Genomic DNA, 18,488 nt, shown 5'->3' with positions numbered 1-18,488 from the left:
TGCCTCCTGAGGTGGATGACACTGGCGGATAGCAAGCCTCGGCAGCTGCTCAGATCAAAAAGGTGAAGAGCTGGACGGGGTGCTGAAGCCATAGCACTGCCCCCCCCCCATGTCTCTAGCACCCTGCTGGGCAGCCAGTCACTTGCTGCCCCGCCCTGTCCCCCCCCCCCAGCAGACACTCGGGGTGCAAACACTTCTTCCCGCTGGAGGAAAGCTCAGCTGGGCCCAGTTTCTTTCTCGTCCAGCATAGCACGTGGTGCAGCCAGCTGGTGGCGACTTCAAAACAAGGCACTAAAGTGGGTCCCGGGGCAAGTCCACAAAGCGAGAAACAGCCTGCGTGTCCCTCTGTCATGGGGCGCAGAGGCCCCGTGGGGCAGGGGCGCCCACCTCCCGTTCCCTCTCCCGCGCTGTGGCCGCACACGCAGAGTTTCAGGTGACACACATCCTGCCAGCCTCCACGCCAGCTCCCGGCTGCCCTGCTGGAGACCCAGGGACCTGGCCGAGGTCTGGCCCTGTGACCTTGCTCTCTCTCCTCAGGCACCTGGCAGGCCGATGACAACGCGCTCAGCCGTCGGCACCCTCGGCGTCGGCGCCGGTCGTCCAGCAGCCTGGAGGATGCCGAGAGCGGGCGCTGCGTGTGGGGGCCTCTGGCCGTCTGAGAGCCCGCCCCAGGCCAGAGCCTCCTCCGGTCCCCGCATCCCATCCTGGACTCACTGGACCATGGCCTCCTGGGCATCCTCAGCAGGATACATGGAGACTTTTACACCCACGTGGGAGCTGGGCGTGGAGGCCAGCCTGCTCCTCCCGGCCCCCAGCCTTCCATCACCAGGACCCCGGCCCTCTCCGCAGGGGCTGGACGCCTCCTTCCTCCTCAGAGACCCTCTGGAACGTTCCCACTGTATCTTGATCTTCAGGGGAGCCACGCCCACAGGCTGGCGTCTCGAGCATCTCTCTTCTCCGTGGCGGGTAGACCAGAAGGCTCGGAGTCTGAGCGGCTGCGTTGCAGGCGTTTTTGTGTGTCAGGGACAGCAACTCCAATTTGAAACCTCCAGTTCGGGGTGGATTTGAGGGAGACACGTGAGAAGGCAAAGCCATGTTGCACTATATGCAGAGTTTCCTTCAAGGACAAGAGAAATGGTACCAGCCCACCAGACGGTTGAAAAGACAGTTCTTGCTTCCAGCAGGCGAGCTGGTCTAAGCCTCATGTCTTGCTTAGAGAGGAGGCCTTGGACCTGAGACACACGCCTCCCCCCCCCCCCAGTTACATGACCGCCCTCGGGAGGGTCTTAGATCAGGTGAATCCGGGGAGGCCTGGGGCTCCACCCTAAGGTGACATTTCAAAACACATTTGTGACCACCTCTCTCTGGTGCGTGGAGCTGTCATCACGCTGGCCCTGTCCAGTGGTATTCTTACCCGTTTCCTGTCTCCACCCCGGTTTGTTCATAGTTGAAGAAACAGGCTGAGAGGGGGGTGGACCAGGGACCCTCCAGCTGGTACCCAGGACTCCCCAAGGGAGCGGTGCGGAGCGCTGAGCTGGGGGCCAGCAGTGGGCTGGGCGCTGGTGGCAGGAGGCAGGGCCTTCACCCCTGGAAGTCTCCCCGCCCCCCATCACCCCCTCCCCACCTTCTAGTCCTCCTGAGCCTGAGAGGGGCAAGGGGAGGGACTGCCTTCCACAGGCTCATTAGAGACTTAGAGTGTTCCAGTCACGTGCCCACCCCCCCTCAGCCCAAACGCTGGCGAGAGCAAGGCTGCCCGGACCGTGAGTGCTGGGTGTGCCCCTCCCTGCGCTGGCTCTGCTGAGTCCTCGGCTCTTGGACAGACGCTTGGTCTGTTGGCCTTTGGAAAAGGGGGTCGAGCGCGGGCTTGGGAGGCAGAACTGTAAACAGCATGTGTGAGGCGGAGACGTGGAGCCCAGGCTGTGCCCGTCCGATGGCTTGTCTTAGGATTTGGAACTGCCACCCGGAAGAGCTGCTCGGGGCCCTTGCCAAGCCTCCCAGGGAGCCCCGAGCCCTCGCTCGGCACCCCGCCGCCCAGTGGCTGTGGCTCACGCTCTGCCTGGTCGGGGGAACCTGCTGTTCTGACAGGTGTGGCGTGAGCCAAGCCGGAATCGAAGCTTCTGGAGGGAGTTCCCACGTCCGCCCTCTCCGGAATCCTGCCGTGGACTCCACTGGTTCAGGCCCCACTCCGTGTCCTTCCCTCCCCCCTGGCATTCTTCCAGCCCCACCCCTTTCCTATTGGAGATCTGAGCAATAACCCCACTCCCTGAGTTCCTCCCAGTTTGAGCCCCAGAAACGCCAGGGAAGGGGGCTTCCCTCAGCCTAGGGTAGAGGCGCACAGACCCACCTGCTCTCCCGGCAGGTAGCCTTCACGGTGTGGTGTTACCTGAGATGAAGGAGCCGCAGGTCAACAGCAGCCACAGGGGCCAGGAACCCTAAGAGGAAGCCGTCACCGACACCCTTTCTGGGGGGTCTGTGTCCTCTCCCAGGGGGAGAGAGGCTCAGAAAGGTTCTTCTAGGCCTTGGTTCCCTACCTAAGACCTCTGGGCTATAGGATGGCCCTAGAGTCCTTGTTTTTCAGTCACTTCCTGTCCTCTGCCCCCCTCTCCCTCCCCCCCCCCCCCCCCCCGCCCTTGTTCTCGGTCAGATGTTGGCAAGCAGAGATATCCCCCACAGAGGCTAGTCCTCAGCCTGAGAGGGGACAAGGCCGCTGCCCCCGAGAGAATGGACGGGCACAGGCTAACTGGGGGCCAGTCGCTCCTTCCTACCACAGGGGTCTGAGCTCCCCACGGCCTCCAGGTGGTGTGATCCAGGCCTCCTGGCAGAGCCTTTTTCCATCCCACCAGAGTTCACGCCCACACCGGGCACCTCTGGGGCACAGACCCACACACTTGAAGCCATCTCACCCGGAGAGAGCTAGGGTCCTGTCCGCCCGACCCTGGCCCCCTCGCTGCTCACCTTGCTTTAGGGTCTGCACCCCGGCTCTGTGCAGGGGTGTCTGTACGGTTGTGCCATCCGTGTACCCCTCATCCCTGGAGTTACGCTCATGGGTACACGACAGGGGGGACATCAGGATGCGGTGTTCATGGGCCGCTGCATGATTCTTAAAACGGAATAAAACTGTTTACAAGGAAGGAGAGAGAGTTCCTGTCTGACTCTCTCCCGCCCCCTTTACCTCTCACTCGGGAGAATGTGGAGGTGAGGCGAGGGCAAGGGGCAGGGGAGGCCATGCCCCTGGGAGGAGTGGATGTGCCATCCCCTGGGCACCGGCTTCCCTCCGCAGCCCTCCAGCTCCTGGGCAGAGGCCTGAGCCAGGGGCCCTCAGCCCCACCCTTGCCCTTAAACCCGAGAACTCCCAACACTGCAGCTCCTCCATAATTGAAGAGCAGGGAAGCTGGTGACAGGAGGGAGGCGGGGGCAGGGGGGGAGGGCCACAGTCCCTGTCACTTAAAGGGGGTGGAATTGATGGGTTAAATGGCCCGGCTGGGAGAACTTGGGAAGCCCGTGGTTCTCTGAGTTGTACCCGCTGGGTCTGCTTCCTCAGATATCTGGGAAGGAGGGAGGATTTCCGAAGAAGCCTCTGGAATGTCAGGGGCGGGGAGGCAGCCGCTTACCGGGAACGGGAGGGATGACCCTACCCGCCTTGGTGCGTCTGCGATCCGGGCGGGCCATGGCTGCGGACCTGGGCGGCAGGTGGCAGCGGAGAGTCGGACCTGCCCGCGGGCACCAGAGCCGACACGGGACCGGAAGAGAGGGACAGGCCGCGGAACGCGGGGAAATGCCACTCGCAGCCCGGAGGAGAGGCCATGGGACCCCAGCCCACCGTTCCCGAGTCGGAGCCCCCTCTGGGCATTGCCCCGCGCCCCGGGCTGCGTCCCCGGAGCCGTAGACGCCTCGGAGCGGCCGGGGCAGGAGGGGCCAGGGCGGGAGTGCGGGTCCTGGGGGGAACGGCTCCCCTGGGTGCCCGCGTCGGCAGGAGCGCGGAGCCGCGCGCTTCTCCGAAACTTGCGCGCGCCCCTCGGGCGGGAATGCGAGGCGCGGGCCGCGGGCGGGTAGGGGGCTGGGTGGCGCGGGAGAGGGAGGCAAAAGGAGGGAGTTCCAAGAGAGTTACCGCCGGAGAGAGTGGCGAGAGCCCGCGGTCACCTTGGAGACGCGCTGACCAATGGCAGCAGCGAAAGCTGTTTATGGGGGCGGGGCGTCGCCATGGCAGCAGGAGAAGCCTTTGGAGCGGCTACTTAACGCGGGTCCCGGGCCGCGGGCGCTCAGAGAGGCGCCTTCAGGCTGCGGGGAAGACGAGGGCTGCTGGCGGGGCCCTCAAGCTGAGGGCAGAGAGCCGCGGGGGTGGTGGTAACTTCTTCCAGAACCTTCCTTAAGCCCGGGCTGCGCTCTGAGCCAGGTAAGGGACTGAGAGGTCTGCGGGCCGCGGAAGGTGGGCGGCAGCGCGCTCTCCCGTGCGTCCCGCAGCAAGTGGTGGCCTGGAAACTGACCTCTGCGGCGTTGGGGTACCTGACATTCCGCCCCGATCCCTTCCTTCCCCTGACCTCCCATCCGAATATCCCTTTTCAAAGATCAGACGACCTTCCCGGGCCCCCGCCCTGTCGTCCTGCCCTCGCGGGCTCCCTCGCCCCTTCCCCTGAGTTGGGGTGGGGGTGTCTGACTTCCCGCTCTTGGGGAGAACGGGACCGACTGGAATGCTCCTACCCTCTCCCTTCACTTGGCTAATAGCGTCTCCTCTTCAACCTCGAAGAGGAAATGAAGCGAGGCGGTCCCTTCGGGGGTCGGTCCTGCTTCCCAGACCTCAGCCCTAACACACCCTCGCAGCTGCGGAACGACTTTAGAGGAACCCCCCCCCCCACGCCCCTGCCCCCGGGGTGGGGAAAGCGCTCAGCTCCCGCCGCGGTCCCCGCAGGCCCCACGTTCGCATTCGGAGGAGGCGACCCCCAGGTCGCGGGATGGAAGCGCGCGTCCGGGAGGCGGTGTAACTGGAGCCGCGGGAGTCAGCGGGCCGGAGAGCGCGGCGGGCCACCGGGGCTCAGCCGTGGGTGCTGACCGCCCCTTCGGAGAGTCCCCGCAGACATGGCGGAGAGCTGGCTGCGCCTCTCGGGCGCAGGGGCGGCGGAGGAGGCGGGGCCGGAGGGCGGCCTGGAGGAGCCCGACGCCCTGGATGACAGCCTGACCAGCCTGCAGTGGCTGCAGGAGTTCTCCATTCTCAACGCCAAGGCGCCCACCCTGCCCCCGGGGGGCACCGACCCCCACGGCTACCATCAGGTGCCGGGCTCGGCAGCGCCCGGGTCCCCCCTGGCGGCGGACCCCGCCTGCCTGGGGCAGCCGCACACGCCGGGCAAGCCCACATCTTCGTGCACGTCGGGGAGCTCGCCCTCGGGGCTACAGGCTCCGCCCCCCGACGACGTGGACTACACCACCAACCCGAGCGTGAAGCCGCCCTACTCGTACGCCACGCTCATCTGCATGGCCATGCAGGCCAGCAAGGCCACCAAGATCACCCTGTCGGCCATCTACAAATGGATCACAGACAACTTCTGCTACTTCCGCCACGCCGATCCCACCTGGCAGGTAGGGGAGGTGTGGGTTGCGGCGGCTCCTTCCCAGCCTCCTCCCGTGCCCCCTCCTCCTCCATTCTTGCAGGGACTCACTCACTTCTCTCAGATCCGGGTCAAGTAGCCAGGGACCCACGGGAGGGAGGCCCTGGAGGGAGGCCCTGGGGGAGCCCAGTGCTTGGAAATGCCTCTCTTTTGACTTAAGAGAGGGAGGCTGTTCAGAGGGCTTTAGGGGTGAGGGTGCTGAGTTCAAAGGGCAAACACTTGTCACCCATCCAAGGGGCTCAGCCCAAAGACCAGGGCCAGACTTTGCCATGGACACAGCCCCCTGGGGGAAGGTGGTGATGGACGAGGGGCACATTTTTGTCCCAAGTCCTAGAATTCCTAGACACTGCCCTGCCCAGGGACAGTGTTCAGGACCTGGCTCAGAAGTGGAAGCTGGAGCATCGGCCCACGCTCTGCCTCCTGCCTGGTTGCAGTTGGCTTGGGGGGCAGGGGGTCGAGTGCTGTGGGGTGTGAAGGCAGCTGTGTCTGAGAGCAGGTATGGGGCCTTCCTACAGCTGCTGCCCCAGCCCCCACTCCAGCCGCTCCCCAGTTTCCTGTCTCCACTCCTCCCCCTCCTCTCAGTCAAGCTCCCTGGGGAGACAATTACCTGAGCCAGGTGCTTCCCACAGGGGCTCTGCCTCCAGCTCCGGCTTCAGAGCAGCCCAGGGCCAGGCCGCCATGTAAACACCCCAGCCTTGCCAAGGGGCACTACCCACCCCCACCCGTCCGCCCCGCTGTCCAGGCCCCCGACCCCCGTCCCCATCCTGGTTTGGATAAGACGACGCAACTAGGAATGAATGCGGCAGGATGGTGATCTGAGGCGGGGCAGGCATTGCCCTGAGAGTCGGGGATCAGGGCCTGGTTGGGGACAGAGGCCCCTGGGGCACCCGCAGCAGCAGGCCGCACATCACAGTCCCCGCTGCTCTTCACTTGCTTGGGCCCTGACCCGGGCGAGGCCCTCCGCAGCCTTGGCGAGAAGGCACAGACCCCCGCTCCCCCCCACAAGCCTGTGGAGCCCCGACTGCGGGAAGTGGGCCCAGGAATGAGCGCTATGCTCTTTGCTGGGTAATAATCAACTGAGGCCAAACAGCCTGGTGGGAGGAGGGGCGGGGGGCAAGGCCCTGGCCAGCGGCTGGCTCAACAAAGGAAAGCCATCGGCTCCTACCACACCTCATCCCTACACACACCCCTGTGCACGCAGGCGTGAGGACACACACCCCCTCACACCTCAGGTCACCCCGGGCCGCCCACCCCAACCCTCTCACTCCACAAACAGAGAGGGCCGGCCAGGCCAGGCCCTGGGGGAGCTGAGGCGTTTGGCCAGAGGCTGCAAGCGGTGGGGTGAGGGGTGGGCGGGCAGGACAGGGTGGCACTGAAACCACCCTGTGGCTCGGGCTCGGATGACTGAGCAGGCAGATATCCCGGCAACGGGGAATAAAAGCCCCCGACGGCACTCCTGGCTCCGGGGGCCCTGTGGCTGGTGTCCCAGAGCCGCCTCCCCCTCCCCCACCGAGAGAAGAGGGGAGGAGACAGGCGGGAGCACTGGCAGCCACTGACCCTTCCTCCCCGCTCAGCATCCTCCTCCCTCCTCTGTCCTGTGCCCAGAATTCCATCCGCCACAACCTGTCCCTGAACAAGTGCTTCATCAAAGTGCCGCGGGAGAAGGACGAGCCGGGCAAGGGCGGCTTCTGGCGCATCGACCCCCAGTACGCTGAGCGCCTGCTGAGCGGGGCCTTCAAGAAGCGGCGGCTGACCCCGGTCCACATCCACCCGGCCTTCGCCCGCCAGGCCGAGCAGAAGCCCAGCGCCGCGCCATGGGCCGGGCCCCTGGCCGTGAACACCGAGGCCCAGCAGCTGCTGCGGGAGTTCGAGGAGGCCACCGGGGAGGTGGGTTGGGGTGCGGGCGAGGGCAGGCTCGGGCACAAGCGCAAACAGCCGCTGCCCAAGCGGGTGGCCAAGGCGCCCCGGCCCCCCAGCACCCTGCTGCTGACCCCGGAGGAGCAGGGTGAGCTGGAGCCCCTCAAAGGCAACTTTGACTGGGAGGCGGTCTTCCACTCCGGCGCCCTGGGCGGGGAGCTGGGCGCGCTGGAGGCCCTGGAGCTGAGCCCCCCGCTGAGCCCCGCCTCGCACGGGGACGTGGACCTCACCGTCCACGGCCACCACATCGACTGCCCCGCGACGTGGGGGCCCTCGGTGGAGCAGGCTGCCGACAGCCTGGACTTCGACGAGACCTTCCTGGCCACGTCCTTCCTGCAGCACCCGTGGGACGAGAGCGGCAGCGGCTGCCTGCCCCCCGAGCCCCTCTTCGAGGCCGGGGACGCCACCCTCGCTGCCGACCTGCAAGACTGGGCCAGTGTGGGCGCCTTCTTGTAAGAGGCCGGGCCCCGCCCCCACCTGCGGACAGCACCCAAGTCAGGGCCCAGACTGCCCCCCAACACAGGCCCGTGGAACCCCACTGCCCAGACAGGGGCTGGGCCACGTCTCCCGAGCTGGCACCACGGGGCCACACATCCCCCAGCCTGGGCTGCCCTCGGATTCCAGCCCCGGAGGCTGAGAAGTGGGGCTCAGGACCAGTGACTCGCTGCCTCCCCTCCTGGCCCCCATACACACAGTGTTTCATTGACCCTCAGCTGCCCTGCCCCAGGGACCAGCTAACAGCCCTGCGTTGTGAGCGCTGCCGCCTGAGGGGCCCTGGCCGGGCTGGGGCCGGGGAGCCAGAGGACAGGGCCCACTTGGGCACTTTGGCTTCAAAAGGTTCTCCTTTCTCCATCCTCACCCCCTCCCCACCCCCAGGTCTCTATCCAGAAAAAATTCCCAGGTACAGCAAATGCTAATTAGGTGACTGCAAATTAACCCCCGGAGGCCTCTCCGGGCAAAGCCTCCCAGGGCCGGGCGGGCAGTAGGCAGCGGAGCTGGGAGGGGCAGAGAGGAGAGAGGTGCGGTCCGGGTGCCCATGGGGCAGGGAGACTTCCTAAGGCCTCCGGAGTCTTCTCCTGGCCCATCTCCACAGGGGGCAGGGGCGAGGTGGGAAACCCCTAATTTTTGAGCCCGACAGGAGGCTGACAGTAGTGAGGAGTTGGGGTTCTGGGGAGTTGGGGGCAGGGGTAGCCAAGCTGCAGGGGGGAGGGGCAGACAGACTAACGTAGTGAGTGTCACTATAGCTGAGGTTTAACCGGGAGGGATGCCCAGCTTGCTAGAACCGCCGGGACCAGGAAGGGGTGGGGGTCGCCCGTGCCCCCCTGCACTTGTGGGAGGGAGTGTCTCGCCCCCCCTGCCCAGCACCCCAGGCTGCATCCCGAATCCATCCTCCTGCCCCACGGGGCAATTTAACCTTTTTCATGGAAAGTTATTTACAATAAAAAATTTTTTTTGAAAATAAAATTTTTTTAAATCTGCAAATGGACCTTTTTGCAACTTTCTTTGGGAAAAGGCAAGGGCACCGTGTGGAGGGGGGTTTCTCGTCGGTGCTGCAGGGCAAGGGTTGGGAGGGAGTTCGGGGGTCACTGAAACATGCCCCCCATGACTGTCCCAGGGAGAAAGGGGAGAGGCAGCCCGGGCCTCAGTGCCCCCATCTGCACAATGGGGATAAGCAACCCACAGCCCCCAGGAGTGTGTGAAAAAGGAGGCACCGCCCCCCCACCCCCGCCCTGGGGACTCTCATAGGCCGCGCCTGCCCAGGGCTCCGCTGAGCGTCCCGCCGTGAGGGCCTGCCTGGGCTTGTCTGCCTGAATGTACCCTCCCTGGCCTGGGCCAGTCTCCAGCACCTCCCTCCCTCGGTCCCTTCCTGGAGGGGACAGGGTGTGAGGTCAGAGGGCCCCGTCCCAGGCCCCCACTCCCACCCAGCCCGTGCCTTCCCTGCCAGGCCCAGTGCAGGCTGGAGCAGGAGGCGGCCACCGGGGGAGCTTGCGTGCCCAGACCCTCCCCCCTCTCACACTGGCCGGTCTGCGCTGTGAGGAACCCAGCCTACCAGGGTTCTGATGGGGAAACTGAGGCGCAGAACTTGTGTGTGTGAGTGACACAGTGTGGCATCTCTCAATCCCCGCCCCCCAGCTTTGTCTGGAACCCACTTCTCCACTCAGCCCCACAAGCACACCCTGGGGGTGCACAGCTCCTCCCCCAGCTCGCGCGGGCACACGCGCGCGCGCACACACACACACACACACACACCCTGGCACAAACGGGCATCTCCCGCACAGTCCTGCCCAGCCTCCAGGACCCCTTTCTCCCTTTCTCACCCAAGCCCTTTCTTTCCCTTCACTGGGGCTTGGCTCTAGGCCAGCCTGCATTCCCCTTGCTAACTTGCTGCTTTCACTTGCTAATGATTCCAAATATTTCAGAAGGGCGCACACTGCAGGGCGGGTGGGGTTGGGGCCTTGCTGAGCCCAGAAGCCAGCCCAGCCTCTTCCCACAGCAGACTGAGGCCGCCTCACTCCACGACTCCTTTCACCGCCCACCACCCACCAGCCCAACTCTCTACTGGCCCCCAGCAGTGGGGAAGTAGTAGGGGGGGGGGCTCTGGCCTTCTCCACTGGCCCCCAAGATCAGCCTCCAGCCCTGGCCAAAGGGGTCACATCTCTGATTGACCGGTGGGCCTGCCGCCCTCTCCCCCACCTCATCCTCTGCCTCCGCTGTGCTGGGGGGAGAGGGGCAAGGTCGGGCAGGCAGAGCTGCCCAAGGCGGCGAGGAAAGGCCGAGGAGAGCGCAGAGGTGGGGCTCAGCCCTGGCTGTAGGGGAATGACCAGGCACCCCTGAAAATCCCTGTGCTGGGGTCCAGGCACCAACACTGATTCAGGGTCCCCAGACGATACCAAAGCCGAGGGGGCGGGTGCACTGGGCTTCCCACTCGCTGAGCAGGCAGCATCTGAAGAGGGAAGCGTGAGTTTCAGAGCTCATCCCTCCTGCTTGTCCCTGTCCGATGGCTTTCAGTTTTATTTCTTATTTGTTTATACACTGAGTGGTCAGGTTATTATGACCACCTGACGTTTGTAGGCAAATTAGCTATAATTTCACGCTGAAGTTGCTAGAGGGCCAGACCATTATAAATAGGGAAGCAGGTTGTTTACCAAGACAGCAGAAGTGATTTTTTTTCTGAAGATATGGGTAAACAACGGGATTTAACAGCCTTTGAACGTAGAATATATATATATATAGTATTGATTTCAGAGAGGAAGGGGGAGAGAGGGCGAGAGAGAGAGAGAGAAACATCAATAATGAGAGAGAATCATTGATCGGCTGCCTCCTGCACGCCCCACGCTGGGAATTGAGCCCGCAACCCAGGCATGTGCCCTGACCGGGAATCAAACTGACCTCCTGGTTCAGAGGTCGATGCTCAACCGCTGAGCCACGCCGGCCGGGCATGCCCTGGTGGCTTTTTAAGAAGCTGTTCATTTACCTCATAGTTACTGATGGCCCCAGTCAGAATAACCCTGCAGCATGTGACAGTGAGCTGCAGACACAACACCCATTGGCACAAACTACTGGAGTGTATATGTCCTTAGAGCAAGGACAGCCCTGCAAACCCTCCTGCCACCGTCACCATCAGGACATGGACATGGACCTGGTAATCCCATCTCACCACCGACCCATTCAAAGTTTGCAGATGGCCCCACTGATGCTTCTCTCCGGCCCAGCATCCCAATACAGGGTCATGAGTTGCACTGGGGGGGGTTCTCTCTCTCTCTCTCTCTCTCCCTTTCTCCTCCTCCTCCTCCTCCTCCTCCTCCTCCTCCTTCTTCTTCTTCTTCATCTCTCTTTTATATATATATATATATATGTTTTATTGATTTTAGAGAGAGGGGAAAGGATAAGGATAGAGAGATAGAAACATCCATGAGAGAGAAACATCAGTCGGCTCCTGCACGCTCCCTACTGGGGATCGAGCCGCAACCCTGGCATCTGCTCTGACCGGGAATCCAACCGGTGGGTGACCTCTTGGTTCATGGGTTGATGCTCAAAATCACTGAGCCACACCGGCCGGGCAGTCCTGTCTCCTTTAAGCTGTGTGGCTTTGAGCAGGTTCCTCATCTCCTTTAATCCCCGCCTTTGAGGTGAGAAGCCCCTCAACTGCTTCACTTTTAGGTGTTGGGGCAGCCTTCCCAAAGAAGAAGCTGCTTTTCTGTCTCCTAAGTGGTCCCCTTCGCCCCAGCTTCCATGTGGTGCGGGCAGAGGGCAGGAGCTTGGAGCTGGAGGCCCTTCCCCTCCCTGCCCAGAGCACATCCTGTTCCCCTGGCCGGGCCCCCACAGGCTCCAGCCGCCTGGGATCCCCTCAGCTCCGGACTCCAGGTTGTCCCCCAGCAGAAGGCCAGGCGCCTGCAGAGCTGAGCTGAGGATGGAACCGCTCTCCACCCCCCACCCACACGCACAGACTTTCAGAAGGAAGAGAGGGAGCTGGGGGGCGGGGAAGAGGGGGTGTGAGGGCAGGTGGGGAGGAGGTGGGCCGGAGCCAGGCGCACTTCCATCCTGGGCCAGGCCCAAAGGTAAACAGGTGTATTTGGCCTCGCAGCAGGGGGCAGCGGGCAGGCCTGAGCCTGTCTGGGGTGGAGATGGGGGGGGGGGGGGGGCGCTGCGTTAACAATGGGGTGGAGAGTGGCCCAGGTCCTGCTGACACACTCTTGTGTAATGAGGAGAAAACGTGGGTGACAAGGGAGGGGAGGCACCCTGGGGGGCTCTGTGAGGCCACCCATGCTGGGGCTGCGCTGACCGTGTGAGCCAGGGGGCACATGGGGGCCCTGGGGGTCACCAGCCTCCTGAGGCACATGTGTCTGTCCCACTCAGGGGCTCCAGGTGGGACAGGGACAGGTCAGAGTCACCCAGCGGGCATGCTGGGGCCTGAACTTTCCTTGTGTGGTCAGCAGCGGGCAGGGATCAGCTGGAGGGCACTGTCCCCCAGAAGCCAACCAGCCTGGGGGGTGCAGTGCAGGGAGAGGCTGGTGCACACTCACCAGGGGTGATAGGACCAAGGTCTCCATGCCCTGCCCCCAGCTCCGCACAGCCCCTAGCCCTGCCCCGCGCTAGCTCGCTTGCTCGGAGGGCAGGAGGGGCTCAGACCCTCTTTCCCCTGGAAGGAAGCAGCTCCCTGAGCTCCTGGGACAGCAAGACTCCAGCAACTGGGGAGAGCAGGCCGCCTGCACACAGCACCCCCGCCCATGGCCCCCAGGCCCCCAGGGCCCTTTGAAGCCACAGCACTGCCCACAGCCCTCCAGGCTGTTTGCCCAGGGAGCGAAGCTGAGCAGAGGCTGCTGTGTGTACGCAGAGCCACCCACGGGCTCTGTCAGGGGCCCTGCCCCGCCCCAGACCACCCTGCCCTCTTCCTGCCTCATCTGGGCACCAAGCCCGGTCCCTATTTCCACATGATATTCCAGTTTCGCCAACTTGCTTAAAGTTGCTGTGCTGGGCCAGGGTGGGTGGGTGGGCGGTCCCAGCGGCGGGAGGAGTGACATACAGACCCTGCCTCAGAGTTGCCCATCTCAGAAGCTCTGGGGTCTGCAGACTCCCGCAGGCACAGAACCTGCCTGTCTTGCTGCTTTCTACATTTGCAGCATCAAGCACACGGCCCCCGATTTCCTAAGGAATGAATGAATGAATGAATGAATGAATGTGCTGGCTGGGCAGATGGATAAAAGGTAGAGAAACAGCTAAGGAGCCTTGGCAGGTTTCGACTGCAGACAGTAAACATGAAGGGGTTCCCAGCCAGTGGGGCTGGGGCTGGGAGTGGGGGTTTCTGGGGGCCCCGGGCTGCAGAGGTTGGGGAGAGAGCGATCAGGTGAGCAGGGTCTGGGCGGAAAGCCCCACGCTGCCCTGCTCTGGACAAGTAAGCAGCCCTTTTGCTGACGCTGTGGGTGTGGGTGGGGCAATAAAAGGGACAGCGGGGGCCTTGCGTGTCCGCTGAAGCTGAGTGGACCTGTGGCAGGTGGGAGTCAGGTGGGGAGGGAGGGAGAAGGGACATGGGCAAGGAGGAAGGGGTGGAGGGAGGTGGAAGAGGCCCGCCTCATTCTCATCTGCTCCTCTGCCCCCCCCCATTGCCCTGGGGCCTCTGTCCTGGGAGTGAGGATCATGGGGAGCCAAGAGGCAGGGCTGGTGTGGAGAAACCGGCATTCAAGGACCCCTCCCCCCAAAAAAACCACAGGGTCAGCAAGCAGGCCTTTCACCTATTTGCACCCCAGCTACAAGGTCACCAGGACAGAGCTGTGCCCAGCTCAGCTGCCCCTGCCTGGTCCCACCCCACTGGGCACCAGGACGGGCCCTGGTGGCGCTGCTGCCCAGCCTCTAGCTGAGGCCAGGAGGTCTGTGAGGCCTGAGAGCAGAGCCTCCAGTGCCTGGGATTGGCTGAAGATTAACCTTGGGCTGGTGGGGTGGCCTGGGGGGGTGGCCTGGTTGCGAGGCTGGGCCCGGAGCTGGCACTGTCTCACCAGGAAGGCCGGGTGGAGACCACCTGTTCAAGGCCAGTCCTGGAGAGGGGGGTGGCGTGCAGGCAGTGTCCTGGGCCAACTCACCGAGGGCCAGGGCTCATGCCCCATCCACGTTCCCCGGGTCTCTCTGGCCTCCCTATTACACATGTGGGTTCCATTGTCCTGAGTGGGACACTGGGGGTCTCCCAGCCCCAGAAGGAATCCAAGGAGGGGGGAGAGAATCACCAACTAGGTCAAGCACCCTGCGAACGGTGGGGGGGGGTCATGAAGAGCAGCAGCCCCCCACCTGGCCCCCTCCCAGGGCTCAGCTCCAAGGCTCTGCCACCCTCCGGCCCAGGGAGCTCTTGTCTGAGGCAGTTTGGGGAGGGGCCCAGGGCACTGTGTGGCTGGTTCCATGTGGCCTGGACCAGGGAGCAGGCCCAGCCCTCAGTTTGCAGAGGAGGAAACTGATTTCTAATCTCTCCCCTAACCCTGGAGCTGAGTGTCCCCATGACCTGGGGTCAGAGCCCAGCTGAGAGCGGTCCCTACACTGGGCTTGAACTTTGACCTCCACCAAACTCCCAGTCCAGCTCCCAGGCCCCTCCACATAGATGACCTCCACCGGGGAAGGGGAGTTCCAGCCTAGGAGGCGAGCCAGGCATGAGTGACCCCCAAAGATGCGGCCACACACGGGAGATCAATCCAGCCTGAAGGAGCAGGCCCGGGGCAGACACTGCCGAGCCCCAGGTGACGGAATGACCGTATGAGTTAGTGAGTGAGTGGAGCCCACTTGGGGAGGGGCGGGAGGGCACTGCGGAAGGCCAGCCCAGGTTGTGCGTGGAGACAGCGGGGCCTGCTGGTGAGCGGACCCACAGACAGGAAGGGCAGGGGCCGGGCTCAGATGCAGTCCCGGGCCTCCGGTGAAGGTCAGGTTAAAGCCCAGAGGTGCAGGGACGCTCCAGGACTGAGCCGGAGAGGAGCGGGGAGAGCGGGGACCAAGCCCTGGAAAGGGCCGTGGTCAGGGCTTCTTGTCCCCGCTCCGGACACACCTGTTCCAGGCGCCCGCGGGGGGTCCACAGGCCGAGGGGCTCCGGGAGGAAGCCAGCGTGCGGCCAGGAGGGCCCGGGCCTCCCGTGGGGGTAGAACCCACAAGGTGGGAGGGTTAGGGTGACGGGGTGGGGGGGGGTACGCGAGGGGGGGCCTGAGCCTGGCACAGAGAAAGCGCTGAGTCACGTTCAAGGCGAACGGCCCGGGGGAGCCAGATCTTCCCGGCTGGGGCTGCGGGCTGTGAGAATGCGCCCCAGGGTGGGGGCGCGGGGTGGTGGGAGTCCGCCCGGGGGGTCCGCGGGGCGCGCGGGGCGGCGGGGGCGCGCGGGGCAGGCGGCGGGGGCAGGTGGCCCCGCACCTCCGCGGAGGCTGTCGGGCGCCGGCGTCCTCCGTTGCCTGGAGCCGCGGGACGGAAATGCCGCGGGTGCCAGCGGCTGACATTGCCTCGGCCGCTGGCTCGGACCCCGCTCCCGGCCGGTGAGGCCGTGGGGCAGCGGAAAGAGAGGCCGAGGCGCTGGCCCAGGCACACGCCTCCTCGCGCCCCGAGTTTTCTCGCTTATCGGCTTCCCCCCTCCCCCACGTCCCTCTCCGCTCCAGGCCCACTGCCCCCTTATCCACCTGCGCTCCGCCCGCTCCCTCTTCCCTGCACCCCCTCCCGGGACAGCCAGCTCCCGGGGCGCGGCGGACGCGCACAGGCGGTGTCGGGCGCCCCCTCGTGGCCGCCTCAGGCCCTCCCCGCCCGGACTGGGGTTCAGCTCCTGGGTTAGCGGGGGGAGCGCGCCCCCCTGCGGCACAGACGCGTCCTCAAAACCCTCCCAGAGGCTTCTAGAAAGCAGCAGGGGCGTCCTGGAGCCTGAAGATGCCCCAGGGAGAGCAGGGGGAGGGCAGGAGTCAGCCGCCACGTGGGACATACTCCCACCCGCTCCCGGGGCCTGCCCTGCCCACCGTGACAGGTGTGGGGGGGACTGGGGTGCACAGAGGGAACAGCGGCTCTCCCCCCAGCTCCGCGAGGTGTGCCCGCTCCCTGCGAGCATGTTGCAGTGATGTTCAGGCCCCGGAAGCTCACAGCTGCCTCCAAAGGCGCATGAACCTCTTTCCTCTCGACTCCCCACTCTGGGAACACCCCCTCCCGCCTCCCCTCCCCCCCCAGGTCGTCTCATCCCTGCGGTCCTCCCTCCTCGCCCCTGCTCCTCCCTTGGCCTCCTGGGTGTAGCCATCACTTAGTTGTTTGTTCACTTGCTCATCACAGCTGTGTGGCTCACCCGCCCCAGGTGCTGGGCAGCCCAGGCCTTCCTGTCCCCCTCCTGACACCGCCTGCCCCTGCAGCCTAGCTTTCCTCTCACTGTTGTCACTCGGCCTTTGATCTGCCCTCAGCGGGGTCCAGCCCCGGCCTGTGCGCCCTTCCCCTGGGCTGTGGGCCACTTCACAAGCTCCGCCAGGAGGCCCTGGTCCAGCCTGCCAGCCCTCCCTCTCCCGGGTCACACTTGGCCTCCATTCCTCAAGTGGGCACGTCCCCTGGGGACACCCCCAGCCTCTTTGAGGACCTGAGTTCAAGCCAGTTTACTCAGGGGGATTCAATTTGCAGTTGGGAAAATGCTTTTAAAGCTCACCTGGAGGGGAAAACAAAGGTGTACTATGAAGTGAACATGCAGGCTCCAGGAAAGGATATATTTTTGTTGTTGTTAATCCTCACCCTAGGATATTTTTTCTATTGCTTTTTTTAGAGAGAGGGGAAGGGAGAGAAGGAAGGAGGGAAGGAGAGAAAGAGAGAGAGAGAGAGAAGGGAGGTTATTCTGTGTATAATATGCCTGGGTTCGTATATCTCCATCCAGAAAGTTATAACTGCGGTTCCTTCTGGGACAGAGTAACCGCCTGGGGGTCAAGGCAGAGGAGGGCATATGTACCTTCTTTGTAGTTTGAATAGAATTACATTGAATTTTAAAAAATAGTTTTAAAGCCAAATTGTAGCTTTGGCCGGTGTGGCTCGGTTGGTTGGAGCGTGGTCCCGTACACTATAAAGGTGGCGGATTCGATTTCTGGTCAAGGCACTTGCCCAAGTTACACGTGTGGGAGGCAGCCGATCAATGTTTCTCTCTCATAATGTTTCTCTCTCTCTCTCTCTCTCTCCCTTGCTCTGAAATCAATATGTAGCCTGGCCAGTGCGGCTCAGTGGTTGAGCATTGACCTCTGAACCAGGAGGTCACCGATCAATTCCAGGTCAGGGCACATGCCTGGGTTGTGTGCTGGATCCCCAGTAGGGGGCGTGCAGGAGGCAGCCACTCAATGATTCTCATCGATGTTTCGTGTGTTTTTTTCATCATCGATGTTTCTCCCTCTCCCTCTCCCTCTCCCTTTCTCTCTGAAATCAATTTTTAAAAAATATTTTTAAAAACCAAATTGCAGGTTTGACCCTACACGTGGCTGAAAGCACACTAAAAGTTTCCTTCGCTCTCTCTTCCGTAAGAAAGCGAACAACAGCTGTCCGCTCCTGGGCTTCCTTTCATTTTATATATAAAAGGATTTCAAGAAGAAGAAGAAAAAACCACTCCTCTGACCACTCTGTCAGATGGCATTGTTGATGGCTGGTGGTTTCCAAATGAAACAGACAAAAAAGAATCTATTTTTTTAATCATTACCAAAAAAGAAAAAATTTATTTTCTTAGAAGTGTTAGCAATAGAGAGGGGATTTAAACTCACAGTCTAGAAACTAGAGAAACTTGAGCATCCCTTGTACTCTGAAAATGTTTTCCTTTTTTGCAATGCATCTCTCATCTTTATTTATTTATGTATTTATTTATGTATTTTATTGACTTTTTACAGAGAGGAAGGGAGAGGGATAGAGAGTTAGAAACATCGATGAGAGAGAAACATCGATCAGCTGCCTCCTGCACACCCCCTACTGGGGATGTGCCCGCAACCAAGGTACATGCCCTTGACCAGAATCAAACCCGGGACCCTTCAGTCTGCAGGCCGATGCTCTATCCACTGAGCCAAACCGGTTAGGGCCACAGTGGCTTTTCTTGACCATCAGATTGGCAGCTTTGCAGAGCAACAAACCCACGTCCTGAGCAGCCAGCCTGGGAGGAGGGCGGGAGCAGACAGCTGCGTTGACTGAGGCAGCGACCCGCTGAGCCCGCTTCCTGTGCTGCTGACGGGACACAGCGCTGTGCCCCACCCGGAAGCTTACTGTGAGGATTAGCCAAGATGGGGAACGGGAACGGGGTGACAGCGATGGCAAACAGGGCTCTCACTACATCCCAGCTGGCTCCCAAATTACACTTGGTGCAGGAAATTTGAGAAAATGCAAAAAAGCACACACAGCCCTGACCAGTTTGGCTCAGTGGCTAGAACATCGGCCTGCGGACTGAAGAGTCCCAGGTTCGATTCCGGTCAAGGGCATGTACCTGGGTTGCGGGCACATACCCAGTAGGGGGTGTGCAGGAGGCAGCTGATC

The 18,488-nt window shown here is 62.8% G+C and overlaps 2 protein-coding genes across 3 annotated transcripts in view; both read left to right on the top strand.

Moving 5' to 3' along the window:
• Positions 1-3,126, top strand: part of RNF157 (ring finger protein 157) — a 61,619-nt gene extending 58,493 nt beyond the window's left edge. The window contains exon 19 of one of the 2 annotated variants that reach the window (XM_070395576.1): positions 538-3,126. In XM_070395576.1, coding sequence (XP_070251677.1) covers positions 538-659 — 122 coding nt within the window. In that variant the 3' untranslated portion in view covers positions 660-3,126. The remainder of the gene's footprint in view (positions 1-537) is intronic. The other variant, XM_070395577.1, reaches the window with a different exon arrangement.
• A 1,151-nt stretch (positions 3,127-4,277) lies between these two features.
• On the top strand, positions 4,278-8,999 carry FOXJ1 (forkhead box J1). Its single transcript, XM_070394452.1, has 3 exons — positions 4,278-4,393; positions 4,907-5,571; positions 7,206-8,999. Exons 2-3 carry the CDS (start codon positions 5,074-5,076, stop codon positions 7,971-7,973), a joined length of 1,266 nt encoding a protein of 421 aa, XP_070250553.1. The 5' UTR covers positions 4,278-4,393; positions 4,907-5,073; the 3' UTR covers positions 7,974-8,999.
• The last annotated feature ends 9,489 nt before the right edge of the window (positions 9,000-18,488 follow it).

Source organism: Myotis yumanensis, unplaced genomic scaffold, assembly GCF_028538775.1.
Source record: "Myotis yumanensis isolate MYYU_CA2020_CCGP unplaced genomic scaffold, mMyoYum1.0.hap1 SCAF_16, whole genome shotgun sequence".
In the NCBI taxonomy this organism is placed as follows: Eukaryota; Metazoa; Chordata; class Mammalia; order Chiroptera; family Vespertilionidae; genus Myotis; species Myotis yumanensis.
The sequence above is the reverse complement of the archived record's forward strand: the minus strand, read 5'-3'. Positions and strand labels throughout refer to the sequence as shown.

Excerpts from the sequence above, each read along its gene's own strand:
- FOXJ1 (XM_070394452.1), top strand. The coding sequence starts at position 5,074 with ATGGCGGAGAGCTGGCTGCGCCTCTCGGGCGCAGGGGCGGCGGAGGAG. Across the intron at positions 5,572-7,205 it reads ACGCCGATCCCACCTGGCAG|AATTCCATCCGCCACAACCT; the intron begins GTAGGGGAGGTG and ends TCCTGTGCCCAG.